Source organism: Prunus dulcis, chromosome 1 (genome assembly GCF_902201215.1).
Source record: "Prunus dulcis chromosome 1, ALMONDv2, whole genome shotgun sequence".
Classification (NCBI taxonomy): Eukaryota; Viridiplantae; Streptophyta; class Magnoliopsida; order Rosales; family Rosaceae; genus Prunus; species Prunus dulcis.
In genome coordinates, this window is record NC_047650.1 from 31612121 (window position 1) to 31627360 (window position 15240).

The 15240-nt window shown below is 39.6% G+C and overlaps 4 protein-coding genes across 4 annotated transcripts; 2 read left to right on the forward strand and 2 right to left on the reverse strand.

Annotated features, from left to right (window-relative positions):
- Nucleotides 1-115: 115 nt before the first annotated feature.
- LOC117615738 (BTB/POZ domain-containing protein NPY1) lies at nt 116-5178 on the reverse strand. Its single transcript, XM_034344879.1, has 4 exons — nt 4221-5178; nt 2633-2702; nt 1278-2450; nt 116-931 (listed from the first exon to the last, which is right to left on the reverse strand). Exons 1-4 carry the CDS (start codon nt 4280-4282, stop codon nt 386-388), a joined length of 1851 nt encoding a protein of 616 aa, XP_034200770.1. The 5' UTR covers nt 4283-5178; the 3' UTR covers nt 116-385.
- Nucleotides 5179-8463: 3285 nt separating this feature from the next.
- LOC117614566 (transmembrane 9 superfamily member 8) lies at nt 8464-12272 on the forward strand. The gene is made up of 7 exons (XM_034343421.1): nt 8464-8959; nt 9638-9802; nt 9882-9991; nt 10079-10187; nt 10276-10388; nt 10494-10647; nt 10788-12272. Exons 1-7 carry the CDS (start codon nt 8849-8851, stop codon nt 11943-11945), a joined length of 1920 nt encoding a protein of 639 aa, XP_034199312.1. The 5' UTR covers nt 8464-8848; the 3' UTR covers nt 11946-12272.
- Nucleotides 12273-12346: 74 nt separating this feature from the next.
- On the reverse strand, nt 12347-12962 carry LOC117614567. The gene has a single exon (XM_034343422.1). The coding sequence runs from the start codon at nt 12830-12832 to the stop codon at nt 12530-12532; it is 303 nt and encodes a 100-aa protein (XP_034199313.1). The 5' UTR covers nt 12833-12962; the 3' UTR covers nt 12347-12529.
- Nucleotides 12963-14346: 1384 nt separating this feature from the next.
- On the forward strand, nt 14347-15240 carry LOC117614569 (early nodulin-like protein 1). Its single transcript, XM_034343424.1, has 2 exons — nt 14347-14664; nt 14789-15240. The coding sequence occupies exons 1-2, from the start codon at nt 14472-14474 to the stop codon at nt 15133-15135; spliced, it is 540 nt and encodes a 179-aa protein (XP_034199315.1). The 5' UTR covers nt 14347-14471; the 3' UTR covers nt 15136-15240.

Sequence of the window (15240 nt, forward strand, 5' to 3'; positions counted from 1 at the left end):
ATGCAAATTGCATGAAATCTAGGCTTTCTATTTTGAGTTCCAATCCTTCTCTTTCCCCTTTTCTCGTGGATTCCACTTGCAAAGGATGTAAAAAGATAGTGGCATGATAGTCTGATGACAATGAAAGAAAAGAAATGATCTGATATTTCTAAATCCAAACTAGCACTTAGCACAAACACATATAATTTTACAAGTGGAACCAAAGGATGTTAGACAAGGCACACAAATTTTAACTACAGTGAACTCCCTTTGAAATAATATATGGTGGATAGAAAGACAATATGATAGATCATCATCAGCTACAACAAATTCTACCCCTTTGTACACTTGGTAGTTGGAACTTTCCCGACTCATTCAATTTTAAGCAGCTCAGAAATCACCCTTTCTAGGAGATAGAATGCCTCCTGTGTCTTGAAGATGAAACAGACTTTGTATCACCAGGAACAATTGAAGTTGGACTCTGAGAACTCCCAGATGTCTCAGAGCTCCTGTTCTCCACATGCTGCCCCTTACCCACAGACCATAATTTATCAAAGATTCTCCTTGACCTAGATGGCAACAATTGCACACCACTTCTACTGTTTTTGCTGTTCTTCTTGCCCAATTTCCCGTTCTTCTGGAACTCTTCAGTCACCTTAATTTCGCTCATATGCTTCCCCAGAGGTTTGCAGTTTTCTTCTTCTGGCAACGCCGTCTTGTCACATTCTTCATCCAAATTTGTCGTGGAAAGCGAAGCATCACTGGGATGGTTGTTAGCAGCTCGAACGCCAGCTGCAGATCTTACCTGCTCGAAAAAGAGAACTTGAACAACAACTCGGAGTGGAAGCAGCTCATTCTGTGCAGCATCCATCGACGCTTCCATTGTCAGTTTCTTGACATTCATTAATCCACATATTCTTTTCCTTTCAGCCTTTGTCAAACTAGGGTGCTCCTGGAGACAAAACAACTAATCAGCATTCATGTAAATATTTCAGCCATGTAATATCTTATCCACATCTGGACAAAACAGAACAAAGTGAAATCCAAAAGGTTTTACATGGCTGGGAGTTACAAGGAAAAGTTATTTTTCATAAACAAGAAGCATCAAATAAGGTTCACATCTATTCGGACCATACATACGTTTGACCATCTCATAGTCTGAAAGAGAAATGGTAAATCCTATCCTCTTACCCGAATCTCAGAAGCATGACAAGGCAACTCTAGTGAGAAGATAAAAGCATGGAGTAAAATCAAGAGAATAAAAAAAACGTAGCTGGACATGGCATAAATGCGCGTACCTTCAGGTAGATGTCAATGGCTTTGTACAATCCATCATGAATTGGCCTTGCCGACTCAGGAATCAATTGTGATAAGTCTATGAAACTACAGAGGTTAAGATTTGGGTCATGTGCAATTTCCGCAAGATACCCATCAATCAGTCTACCAACACTCAACAATGATCCATGCCCTAATATAAACTTATCACTCCCCTTTTCATTTTTCTCAACCACATCCAAATTCCAGTTACATTTTTCATGCATCAGAAACTGATTCACAACAGAATGAACCAATTCAACATCATATATAGTAATTTGAGGAGATCGAGCTGGGATCAATAAATCAACAATACGAGCTTCGTGCAACTTCAAACTGATCCTCTTCACCAAATCCTCCCTCAATGAGTAGTCAGCTCCAACCAAAATAGAAACTTTCAAAAGTTTCAGCAAGAAACTGCATGAACAACCCATACCTTTGTCAGAAGGCAATAAGCAAATAATTGTTTCTACCAGAGATTTGTTCCTCAAGGCATGCTCATCAGAAATCAGTGCATCAACAGAATCTGGCAACCATCTAACTGCGTAAGTTTTCAGGGCCTCCCCAATAACAGCACCATCCATTCTTCCCTTTGATTTCACAGCAATCATAACTCGCTTGTAGAGATCAATATCCAGCTCACATATATCTTCAACCCACCAATCCCTGGGAACTTTTTCAACTCGATAATTCATCCCTTCTTCCACAATTTTATCAGTCTCTGCTAATTTTCGGTTATATGTGTAGGACCAGCTGATGTTGGCAGGGTCTACAGATGTTTTAGAAGCAATTGAATCTATGCATCTTCCAACAATCTTCAGATCCTCAGCCCATGACAGAAGAGGTTTGGTGGTTTGGAGAACAATAATGGAATCTTTCCAGCTACGGAAGATACTTGAGTTAAGGAAAACCTCAATTTTGAATACTAGGTTACTGCGATCAACATCCTCAGTCATCTCCAGATACTCAGCAGCACAACGAGCAGCCACAACATTGTAAGCATTGAGAGTAACAGTCATTCCATAGCAAAATTTTGCACAAATTTCAAAAGATTTTGGCCCACCAGGAAAATCAACCATGTAAACTTCTTCAGAATTCTCTTCATTGGCCTTAGATACTAGTTTTTGCAGGCGATTGCTCTTGGACAAGAGAGGGAACTGGAAAGAAAAATAGAGTTAACAATAGCAAGCTTTGGTAGAGAAAAGCAGCAGTAATTTTAGTAAACATTTCAATAATGAGCACCCACATTTTAAATCTGAAAACTGCTATGCATGTTCAAAGGAACATAAAATTTAAGAATATTCATATGCATATATGACACTAAAACATCAAAACAAACCTTGTGAAGATAAAACTTCACTTCCCCGACATTTATAATGACATCTGTTGCCAATTCAGATGACACATATCTGCATGAACATATGAAAATCAGTTAATCACATAGACCCAAGGACGGTAGAAAACTAAAAGAAGGCATGCAAATGTAAAATATCTTCATAGTTGGATGCATATGACAACAACAACAACAAAAGGCTCAATAGGTTGAATTTAAAACCAGTTTGGAGGTATTAGGTTACTGGGTTAATGCATCAAGCTTTTCAATCTTGTTCTTAGTAAATTTTTACAATGAGAAGCTAGTTTGTGCAAATTCAAAAACCCCAGTCAGGTTATAGACTTCAAATTAGATAAGGCAAGATGACATGCTGTAGCACAATATTCAAAATCCCTTAAAGTTGTAATTGAAACTAAAAGATCTACCGGCGAATTAATACTGCAATGAAGTAATACAGTTGGACAAAAAATAACTGTCATGTAGTCCATGTTTTAATATTCCACCTAATTCACCAATGCATCTAGCTCTTTTTCAACCTAACAATACAATTTGCATCTATGAAACTGGCACATGCAAGATCTAAGAAAGTTCCAGTCATTTGCATATTTAATCAGATGAAGGAAAAACGATGCACCAGAAGACAAATGTCACACATAATTTGTTGGACATAAAATGCTACTAAATCAACTGGAGATATAATCACCAAGTGAGCTTGTTTAAAGATTTTTATATATAAAAAAAAGGTTGGTTGAACCCATGTCATCGTTTACAGGCAGGATTTCACCAGAGTGATGATTACAGATCTTGGGTACCTCATATGCCTTTACCACATTTGGACCACAAACTCAACTAAAATAGTGACATTCCAAGGCTGGACCACCCCCTGAAAGACCCTTCGATACCCCCAACTCTCTTTACCCGACTCTCGACAATTAAAATAGCTATACTTTAAGAAAAAAGAGAAAAACAATGATAATAACAACACAAAACGCCCATGTGCCTTCTTCATCTCTTGCTTTGTTTTCTTATTTATTATCTCCTAAAAAGTTTCTTGTATATCTTATCCAAGAAAATAAAAGGGGGTGTTTTCTTGTATGGTGGCAGTTAATCCTTCATTTTTTCTGTATATTGAGGTATATAAATCACCACCTAACAGTAAGTTCACCCTTTCTTCACCATGCAATGGAAGCATTTCACCATTTATGTATTAAGCCGAGCTTACTTATACAAAGAAAACCTCAAAACATATATGCATTGCGAAACAAAAATGAACAACGGAAGCATTTCACCATTTATGTACAAAACAGAGCATGCTTATACAAAGAAGACCTCAAACATATACGCATTATGAAACGAAAAAGAACAATTTCACAATTTTAAGGGGAAAAATAATTTTGATAAAAAAGAAGGGGTGGGGGGGGGGGGGGGGGGGGGGGGTTGTGGGAAGAAGACCTCAAGTTCAGAATCTAAGGGAAACCTATTCAGCGCAGAGCATCGAAAGCAAAGGAAAATAAAAGAAAAATTATGAAAAAAAACTAAATGGCTCTACTGAGTAAAGCTTGTGGCAAAACAAAACTTGAAAAGCCATATTTACCTGATAGACTTCCCATCAGCTTGAAACGCATCAGGCTTGGACCCCAACTTCATAAACTTCATTTTTACCCCAAAATAACCTTTTAAGCCACCAGAAGTTACGGTAACAAACAACCTATGGACAAGTACTGCTACTCCACAAACGTAGACTCCGTTTCTTCTGAGTCTGATGAAGCTGCGGCCAATGCCAACTTTCTCTCTCTAAAATGGCGGGTCCTGAGGCTCAGCTCAGCTGAACAGAGACAAACCCCCCTCGTCGCTCTTGAGGACAAAACCAAATACCGAGACCAAAAATGGCGCTTCTTTAGAGGTCCTCTCCTTCTTCCTTTCACTCTCTCACACTCCTCCCCCCCCCCCCCCTCTCTCTCTCTCTCTTTCTGTAAATCACGCAACCAGCAGAAACGTTGGACCGACACAAGCCCTGCCCTGGCCTTATAGCAAAGCCTCGACCTTTGCGCTCTTGTTCCCATTCATTTCTAGCCTTTATGATGACATTGATGAAACCACAATTATTTCAACTAAATCACTAATACCCCATAAATTAAAACCCAAAACCCAAAAGGAAAAAAATCAAAAAGAGAGAGAATTGCTTGGAAGTTGTAATTTTTGCATCAAAGGATTTTATGAAGAGCTCTGTTTTATGTCTCTTTCTCTCTCTATCTCCCTCAGTCTGCAAAGCTCATAATAAATCCTCGCCGCCTTTACTTTAATTCACACCCTGATCCGCTAAAGATTTTCCTCTCGTTTCTTTATGTGATTTTCCAAGGCGCAAATCTCAATGACTCGATGATGTTTGATATATAAGCTGATCGGTGTGGCTCTGACGCAGCTGTCTCCTCCTCTGCTAAATTTTGCAGCGAAAGAAAATAATAACAAAAAAGAAAAAAGCAAAGAGACACAGAGAGAGAGGGAAAGTTAGAGAGAGAAAGTGTGTTTGGGTCTAGTGTGTGTGTATAGAGAGTAGGGGACTCTGTTACAGAGTGGCTCAGAGGACTTTTAAGAAGCTTTTATGCCGTTAAAGCACGCCACCCTTTTCTGGACTATTTTGCCCCTGCTCTTTTATACTTTTCACCTCTATTGTCCCTCCGTCGTCTGCCTCCCGGAGATCTTGCTTTACGCGCCGGGGAAGGAGAGTGGAGGATGATAGTGGGGTCCATGTGAGGGTGGATGTTCCTGCCGTTTGACGCGTAGCTAAGATGAGGAACTTTTGACTTTTGACCCCCAAAATCTAATAATAGGAATGGCTGGCTGGCTGGTCGCTACGTTTTTTCATCTGGATAAAGACCTTGCAATTCGTAATTTCCTATAAGTTTTTTTATGAGATAATCAAAATATATGAATAAATCATAATAACATGTCCAAAAACTCCATATCAGAATCTCCCACAAGCGGGTCGTGGGATCTTTGTTTCACCATTCCAACAGCCAGAAAACTAGGGTTTATGGTTTAAGATTAAGATTTTACTCTAGTTCTAGATGTTTGCTTTCTTTTTTTCCTTCGATTCAAAATAATTAATGCCTTCTTAAGAAAATAATAATTCATCACAAAGGTTGGGTTCTTTTATTTATTTATTTATTTATATAAATGATATTAAGAAAGAATGGATACGAACATTGAACTTCAAGTGCACAATAATTACTCATAACTACTTATGCTAAAATTAAGTTTTACACATGTAGAAATTTCATGGTCGTTTGGTAAAACTTTCTCCAAGTCAAAAACTGGTAAAATGGGTCAAACTTATTAGTTGAATTACCTAACTTGCACTATTTTACAGCCTTGCCCATTTAGTCAATTAGACAAACACTGTAAATTCTAGTATTTACCCTGTCAGGTGAGGGGGCTAAATATGCAAGTCAGATATAGGCGTCTTCAAGCTTCATGGTGAGCTATGTTCCCTGTCAAATTGGTCAATTTTTATTAAGCTACAGGGTCCCTTTTTCATCCATAGGGCCTGAGCTTGGGACCTTAGGGTTGTACAAGAGTAATCAATCCCCTTAAATGTTTGCTTAATTTTTTGGAGAAGGGAGGAGAAGCTTTCAGAATCACCAGCAGGACCCCAATTCTCTCACATCTTTACAGCTGCTGCTTCATCATTGTACCAGTCCTCAACTACTTATGCATAAAAACCTTTTCAATTCTTTAAGGAACCTATTGAATTCACCATTGAATTCATTATTAGTTGAGTCATCTAGTTTGCTAAACCTAGTGCGGGCCGGGGAGATTTTGGTTCTCGTATACATCAACGGGAGATTTGTGATAGAATAACTCAACTCATAGACAATTGATTGTAGCGAATTTTGAGCTTTACATACATTAACGGTTAGACTCGTTAATAATAACTATAACATAACTCAACTCATGCAATTTAATTGTAGTGGATTTTGAACTTTACAGACATCAACATTTAGACTTGTAAGCAATTGATTATAACAGCTCATAAAACAATTACTTATAGCGAATTTTAAACGTTACATACGGTTAGACTCGTACACAACTGATGATATCAAAATTGAAGACATATATTTGTCAATGATGTAAACTCGTGGGTGTACTCTAAAGAGGAAATTATTAGGCGTGAGCTGTGAGCCCCTACCATCATAAATTAATGATGGATACTGGAAAGAAAGATGATAGGGTATTGGGTCCCAATTCCAAATGAACAATGGGTTTATTGGGTTGGAGGAGATGGGTGAGTGAGGGGGTTGATGTGCTTTTGCTTGGCAAAAAGCCGATGTGGGGGACCATATGTGACCCTCTATGGCCAACCCCTTCGTGTGTGTTTGAAGAATAAGTTGCACGTTTTAGGTTTTTTGGTGCTATTTGGGTACACATTAGAGATTCTGTCCAGGTTTTATGCTCTTAAAGCTCGACATTTACTTACCCACATATCAACCTCTGTTCTTTTTCCCTCCCTCACGTCCACACGCTATAATACAATTAACTCCGCCACAAGCACTCCACTCAATATGAAATTTTGCTTCTCTTTTTTGTTTTTAGGTTGGTGCTAACGCCACTTCAGATCCACACATAACTCGACCTCTAATTGTAAATTCTTAATAAGTGCAATCGATCACAAACCACATGTATTAAGTAAATCTCAATACTATTTAACTTCCTCATAATTGAACTTAAAATGTTTGAATTTACAACTCAGTTCATAATTCCACAATTTGTTTGGACCACTCATGCATGCTACTAAGCTAATATATTCACTTTAAAATGAAAGATCGACCCCACCATTGCAAGTAGGAACTAGCACCAAAAAGCCACAGCTAGAAAATTCAACCTCAAAATTAATGCAATATAATTTTCTATGAGGTTGTGCAAATCTTAAAATAGAAACCAAAACCAAGTGGGGTTCTCTCTAGCTATCCCCTTCTCTCCCTCCTCCATCATGTAGTGAGAGTGACTTGCAATATTCCTCTTCTTATTTTGGTACAAAGTTAGATGGTGTGGTGATGTCCACTTCAAGCCATTACTCTTATGAAAATTGACAACTAAACGATGCTTATCCTCCCCCCCTTTATTCAAGTGGATGCCTTATTCATGCAAAGAACAGAACATCCTTGACTTGAGGAAGGGAACAAAGGACATTGTGCAGAGCCAATGGTATTGGTAACCCAAGTCTCATCAATATTCTACATGGCCTTCTAGAAGGTGGCACTGGCAAGGCAAGCTCCATTTGTTAGGTATTCTTATATTTTGGGCTTAGCCTACCTCTTCACAGAAATCCCAGGGAAATTTCAGCACCCTGTAAAGGCCCCGGCCTAAACTTTGATCCTTGCAGGCTTGCACTATGTTGCAGGCCCAAAATGCTAACACAAACCCAAAATTAGAAAAAATGGAAAAGAGAAAGAAAAAAGATAAGAGGGATGGAAACGAATATGTGGAATCGAGATTCTCGTAGCTCAAAGTGGTTAAGAGCATTTATCCCGACACTTGAGGTTCTAGATTTGAATTCCACTTTTCTATGTCGCTTATATATAAAGAAAAGGGAATTTGTGTAGTGCAGCAAATGGTGGTCAATCTTGGATTCATCCCACTGATATATTTGCCTTTTTCCAGATTCAGATCAAAATTTAAGGTGCAGGAACTAAAATAGCATGTGCAATTGTTTTACGTTATATGCAATATAGTTGGAAAAAACATTGCAAACGACATGTCGTTACGTTAAAGGAAAGAAATCTGTTGCAAATTGCAATTGTGTATAAAAAGGAAAAAGATCCAGTCAAGACAAACTTTGATAATAATCTAGGCTGGGCTTTTATACTCTGTGGGCCGAATCTACAATTGCTTTTTGTAAATCACAGAAATATCCAGCGAAAGGCTAACGTGGCACAATCAAAACAAGCATTCACAGCGTCACCGCACCAGATCTCACCGGACAGACTCCAAGTCCACCCCCCTCCCACTCTCTCTAAGTTTCTGCTCTCCTTCTCTGTCCCCTTTTTAATATTTTTTTTCTTCATCAACCATAACCTTTTTTTTTTTTTGGTCGTTGTTATTTTCTTTTCACGCAACGCAACAGACAAATACGAAGCGAACTATAAACACCAACCAATAAACATTTCCTCCAGATCTACACAGCCTTCTGCTCGCTCTCTCTCCCTCTCTCAGTCAGAGGCCATGGAGACTCGTAGATCCAAGGCAGTCCGTACACTGACGATCTTTCTACTGCTCATCCATGGCGCTCAGTCCTTTTACCTCCCCGGAGTCGCCCCTGAGGACTTCATCAAGGTCAGCTCTCGATCACCGACAAATCTATCTTTCAGTTTTTGTTGTGTGTAAATTGGATATGTCGGTGTATGAAATATGAAATGAGTGATCTGTGATTTCGCTTTTTGGATCTGTATTCATGTGACCTAATGTTGGTTTTTCGTCTGTTTGGCCGTCGAGAAAATGGAGGAAAATGAACGGATAATAGTTTTTCGTTAATTGAGTTGGTTACTATTGGAATATTGAATCAATTTAATCAATTCAACTTAGATGTAGCGCAGCTGACCTGATCGTAGTTAAAATTCTGAGATTTATACGTTTTGATGTGAGTTCTTTGTCCACCATTTTTCTTAGATTTTGCTTAGGTTGTGTTTGAGCGTTACTTGAATGCGTAGAACAATGTAATTTTGGGAGTAATATGCGGCTGAAACTAACGCATCAGATCTCGGGAGGTCCGAGTTGCTATCGATCTGTATAGGCCTTAAGCAAGTACTCTAAGAGCTCGTCATTTAGGTTTCACTGGATTACCAATGCTGTTTATGAAATTTGAATTATTTCTCGTAAGTTAGATTGGGCATTTGTGGTTGTTTTACTTCACTTGACTGAGAAGCAAAGGACTTTGAGTCAGGGTGAGGAAACTCTGTTAGACAATGTTATGATATTTGAGTTAATTTCGCCCTCTTGGATCTGTAAATGCAGGGAGATGATTTGAAAGTGAAAGTGAACAAATTGACATCTACAAAGACTCAGCTTCCATACTCATTTTACTCTCTCCCTTACTGTCGACCTGACAAAATTTTGGACAGTGCCGAGAATCTTGGGGAAGTACTTCGTGGTGACCGTATTGAAAACTCCCCCTATGTGGTTAGTGTTATTGTACTTGTATAACTCTCGGGCTGCTTGTTTCTCCTATGGTCCTTAAATTATTGTGGATACTGTGCAGTTTAAAATGAGGGAGCCTCAGATGTGCAATATTGTCTGTCGGTTTACTCCTGATGCCAAAACTGTGAAGCAGTTTAAAGAGAAGATAGATGATGAGTATCGTGTGAACATGTACCTTTCAGACACTTGAAATGATTTATACTAAAAAAATATATGTGAGGAAGTTGCATCTCTTATTGAAAGTCTCTTTTCTGTTAGGATCCTTGATAATCTGCCCCTCGTCGTACCCATTCAAAGGCCAGATCAGGAGGCTCCTACTGTTTACCAGCTTGGTTTTCATGTTGGGCTCAAAGGCCATTATGCTGGGGTATGTGCATGGTTCATTGGCACCAAATAACTTTTTGTTTGGGTATTATTATGGTTTTCTCTTGCTTACTCAATGTTATTGTTCTCAGAGCAAGGAAGAAAAGTATTTTATCCACAACCACTTGGCATTTACTGTCAAGTACCATAGAGATACACAAACTGAAACAGCAAGAATTGTGGGATTTGAGGTTAAACCATTCAGGTCAGTTTTCCAGCGCTTCCTGTTCCACTAAATGATTCCTTCCTGCTGAATCTTCTTTCTTAAGTATCAATTGATGATATGTTTGTGGCTGTTGAATGTCTTCAGTGTTAAACACGAGTATGAAGGTAAATGGAATGATGCAAAGACTCGTTTAACCACCTGTGACCCCCATTCGAAACACACTGTTGTCAATTCTAACTCTCCTCAAGAAGTTGCTGAGAAGCAAGAAATTGTATTTACTTATGATGTAGAATTCCAGGTGCTCCTTTAACTTCAAATGTAACTCTTATTCCTAATGTCCCCCATTTAACTGAATATCCCTGATGCCAATGGTGATTGAACATACATTGTCACTTGCTAGTATTCTCATGAGCTGCTTTTTTCATGTCTATTGTTTAGGAAAGTGATGTGAAGTGGGCTTCTAGATGGGATGCTTATCTTTTGATGAGTGACGACCAAATCCACTGGTTCTCAATTGTCAATTCATTGATGATTGTCCTCTTCCTTTCTGGCATGGTAGCAATGATAATGCTAAGAACCCTCTACCGTGACATTTCCAAGTATAATGAACTTGAGACCCAGGAAGAAGCACAAGAAGAGACTGGATGGAAGCTTGTCCATGGGGATGTTTTCAGGGCTCCAAATAACTCCGACTTGCTCTGTGTATATGTTGGAACTGGCGTTCAGTTCTTTGGCATGATACTTGTGACAATGATCTTTGCTGTCCTTGGTTTCCTCTCCCCGTCTAACCGAGGTGGTCTTATGACAGCCATGCTCTTGCTTTGGGTCTTCATGGGACTTTTTGCCGGTTATGCCTCTGCTCGCTTATACAAGATGTTTAAAGGGACAGAATGGAAGAAAATTTCTTTCAGGACTGCAGTCATGTTCCCAGCAGTTGTCTCTGCCATTTTCATTGTCTTAAACACTCTGATTTGGGGCCAGAAATCATCCGGAGCTGTCCCATTTGGAACAATGTTTGCCCTGGTCTTTTTATGGTTCGGGATCTCAGTCCCACTTGTATTTGTTGGAGGCTATGTTGGGTTCAGGAAGCCAGCACTCGAGGACCCTGTGAAGACGAACAAAATCCCAAGGCAGATCCCAGAACAGGCCTGGTACATGAACCCAGTTTTCTCGATTCTAATTGGAGGAATCCTCCCTTTCGGAGCAGTTTTCATTGAACTGTTCTTCATCCTCACTTCAATTTGGCTGAACCAGTTCTACTACATCTTTGGCTTCCTCTTCTTGGTGTTCATCATCCTCATCGTCACATGTGCCGAGATAACCATCGTGCTCTGCTACTTCCAGTTGTGCAGCGAGGATTACTTGTGGTGGTGGAGGTCGTACCTAACGTCGGGCTCGTCAGCGGTGTACCTGTTCCTCTACGCCACATTCTACTTCTTCACAAAGCTTGAAATCACAAAGCTGGTCTCAGGGATGTTATACTTCGGATACATGCTTATTGCTTCTTACGCATTCTTTGTGCTCACTGGTACCATCGGCTTTTATGCTTGCTTTTGGTTCACAAGGCTCATCTACTCATCCGTGAAAATTGACTAAAAAACTCTGTCCCGGGGGAGCTTGCGGGCGGTGATCTCTCCTCCCCTAGAAGACGCAACAAGAAAAATATCTCAAGTAGTGTAAGATTTTGCAATTTAAAGTTGGATTGTGCTTTTCAAAAATGTATCCTATTGTGCTCAATTTTGAACCATGACAAGCCGACATGATCATATTTCTGTTAGAGTATATTTCTATTTGTTTATTTTTCAAGAGTTACCAATTGTTACTTAGGGACCTTATTATTACTTACCCGTCTATTTGTATTTTCTGATTTTCATGGTGCTATTTCCATGAGGGGGTCCAAGCAAATGTTTTTTTAAATTTTTATTCCTTAAGGTTAATGATATATCAGTTGTTTATTTATAATGCATGTTGTGGTAACTACACCAAACACAAATCACTTGAAAATTTTACACTACTAGAGCAAGATTGCTGCTACAAGAAGATATCAAGTATTGAACTATGAAGAAAAAGACGCCAACAAACAAATTATGAAATTAATAACTTTAGAAAAACCCCTGCCAAGCCTAGTGGAGTTTTCTTCTTCCCCGTTCGATCAAAATCAGAATAATTAAATGAAAGTACTATTTCTTGGGGTGAGTATGCTCAGGCTCGGCGACATTGGTGGCGACCCTGGCGACATCTCCGGCGGAGGCTTCCGGCTTCTTGAGGTGGTAAAGGGTGAAGTAGCCGATGACGCCGGTGATGAGGAAGCCGGTAATGGCCATGGCGGTAGGGCTAAAGGGAAGCTTGCGTCGCTGGTGAAGAACACCGCCAGGGTTATGACCAGGGGGCCTCTTTGATGCCTCCACTCCAGCTCTTTTCACTTCCTCTGCACTCATTTTTGTTGTGTCTGCCGTTTTCCTCCAATCTTCATTCCCCGCCATCTCTGTCTGTCTGTGTGTGTATGTGTGTGTGTGTGTGTGCAGGTTTTGGTCTCTCTCTGTGATGAATTTTCGGAAAGGGTGAACCCAAACATGTGCTGTGGTTTTCAACTTTGAATTAAGCTTTGAAGAAGAAGAGGATGAGCATTGCATTGCTGACACGTGTTGAGTTACAAGGCCCCAAGTGAAGGCTCAGTCTCTCAACACGTAGTGGGTTAGTGGGTTCGTGTAAATCTCTAGTCCAGCATCGTGTTGCTTGTGCAAGAAAAATCTCCCTTTAAAAAAGAAAATAACAACAATAATTTGTTTTAAATATTTTTGGGCTGAGAATAAGTATATGTGTTTGGGCTGCATAGATGGCCCAGCCCAACCCAACCCTCCCCTGAAAAACGACGTTGTGCTGAAGCCTTTTCCAACCAACCTCCACAACACAATGTCGTATTTCTATTTGTCTACTACTCTCACTCTGTTTGTTTATCTGATATTCACGGTGGGTGGGATTTCCATGAACCGTTTTCCACAAATTGAGCAGAGTTTGGTTTGCAAACTGCAAGCCCCTCCCTTTCTTACTTGTGAATTGTGATGCTCAACTAGATTTTTATATCGGATTTGAAAGGGCTAATTCCCTTCCTCAATTCAGTTTTCTTATTTCTTATATTGCCTTCTTGCATACAATAAGATAGAAAAATAGGGGGTGTGGGAAAAAGAATTTGACTTATTAAAATTAGTGCTGCAATCAACATCCACCATATGCATTGACAATTTTTCTTTTGCTCTATAAAACAAAAGCACCCTAAAAGAGTACAAAAGATAGTAAGAAAATCATCCGAAACCTAAATACGAGAGGGAGAGGTGGAGACGATAAATTGAATACCAAAAGGCATTCAAAATATTCACGTGTGAGAAATGGTATTGTTATCACCTCTCTTATATATGTATTTTTGTGAGGGGGTATTTTAAAGCCGAGATGGTGGAACGGTAAAACTTGTCTCTTTCTTTCTACGTCTGCATGCAGATTTCAACTTTGAAGCTTGAAGAAGAGGTGCATATTGTTGACACGTTTCGAGTTACTCAGTCACTTGATACGTGGCATGCAACGTGGCACAAATTTGGCAGCCACGCAGGCAATAATAAGGGCCTACATTTATTACATCACCATTTAAACACAAAGTGCAAAAATGTGGATTGAAACATAGACCTCGAGTGCATCGAGTATTTCTGTTAAACCGAGGTACTAAATTTTTTTTTTGTCAAACCGAGGTACTAAATTATTTATGAGTAAATTGTAACTAGCCAAAATTTTATTATATTTTATTTATATGTAGTTCCTCTGCAACCAGGTGTACTCGTCTTTCCATGTGTTTGTGACCGTTGAAAAGCGTTTTCTTCTGCCATCTATCGCCATTATTTTTTTAACGTTACATCAACCTTTTCTCTGAGCCGCACAACGGCTAGTTTTACTTCCCCCAATCACAGTTGTATCCTATAGACTATAAATACATGAATGCTGAGAGGCTATCTTCAACTACAACCTCAATCAATCAATTTCCTTTTGTTCTTTGCTTTGCTAGCTCACTTGCTCTCAAACTCAAGAGCCCCCAAAAACACCCTGAGTGTCTAAGTGCTCTCTGTTTAAGTGTCAATGGCTGGCTTTTCATCATCAAGAGCTCTATCTTCATCTTCTCTGTTGCTCATATTTCTTCTCTTCAGCTTCTCAGAAGCCAGAGAGATATTGGTTGGAGGCAAAACAGGCTCATGGGCAATCCCATCCTCTGAATCCCAATCTCTCAACAAATGGGCTGAAAGCACCCGTTTTCGGGTCGGCGACACTCTTGGTAAATCTCCATTTTAATTCAATCCAAAGCGTTTCAATCTTCAGTTCTCATCTGGGGTCCTTCCCATTTTTTGTTTTGTTTTGGTCATTGCTAATTTATGCTATGTTTTCTGTCTTTGTTTCAGTGTTGAAATATGACAGTGCCAAAGACTCGGTGTTGCGTGTGACCAAGGAAGACTACGCTAACTGCAATGTTTCAAACCCAATTGAACAGCACAAGGATGGTGAAACCAAGCTTCATCTTGACCAACCAGGGCCATTCTATTTCATCAGCGGAACCAAGGGCCACTGTGAGAAGGGGCAGAGGGTGATTGTGGTTGTTATGACCCCAAGAAAACACTATGGTATCTCTCCAGCACCTTCTCCGGCAGAGGTTGACGGTCCCGCCGTTGCTCCAACTAGCAGTGCTACAAGCTTGCAGGGTGGTCTTCTGGTTGTGGCATTCGGGATTTTTGCTCTGGGGTTGTTTTGATATGAGAATTTTTGGGTTTTAGAGGGTGGGGTTTAATGATTTGTTTAATTCTTTATTCTTATTTTCATATATGAGAGAGGGGTTCTGAGATATTGTGCAATTCAA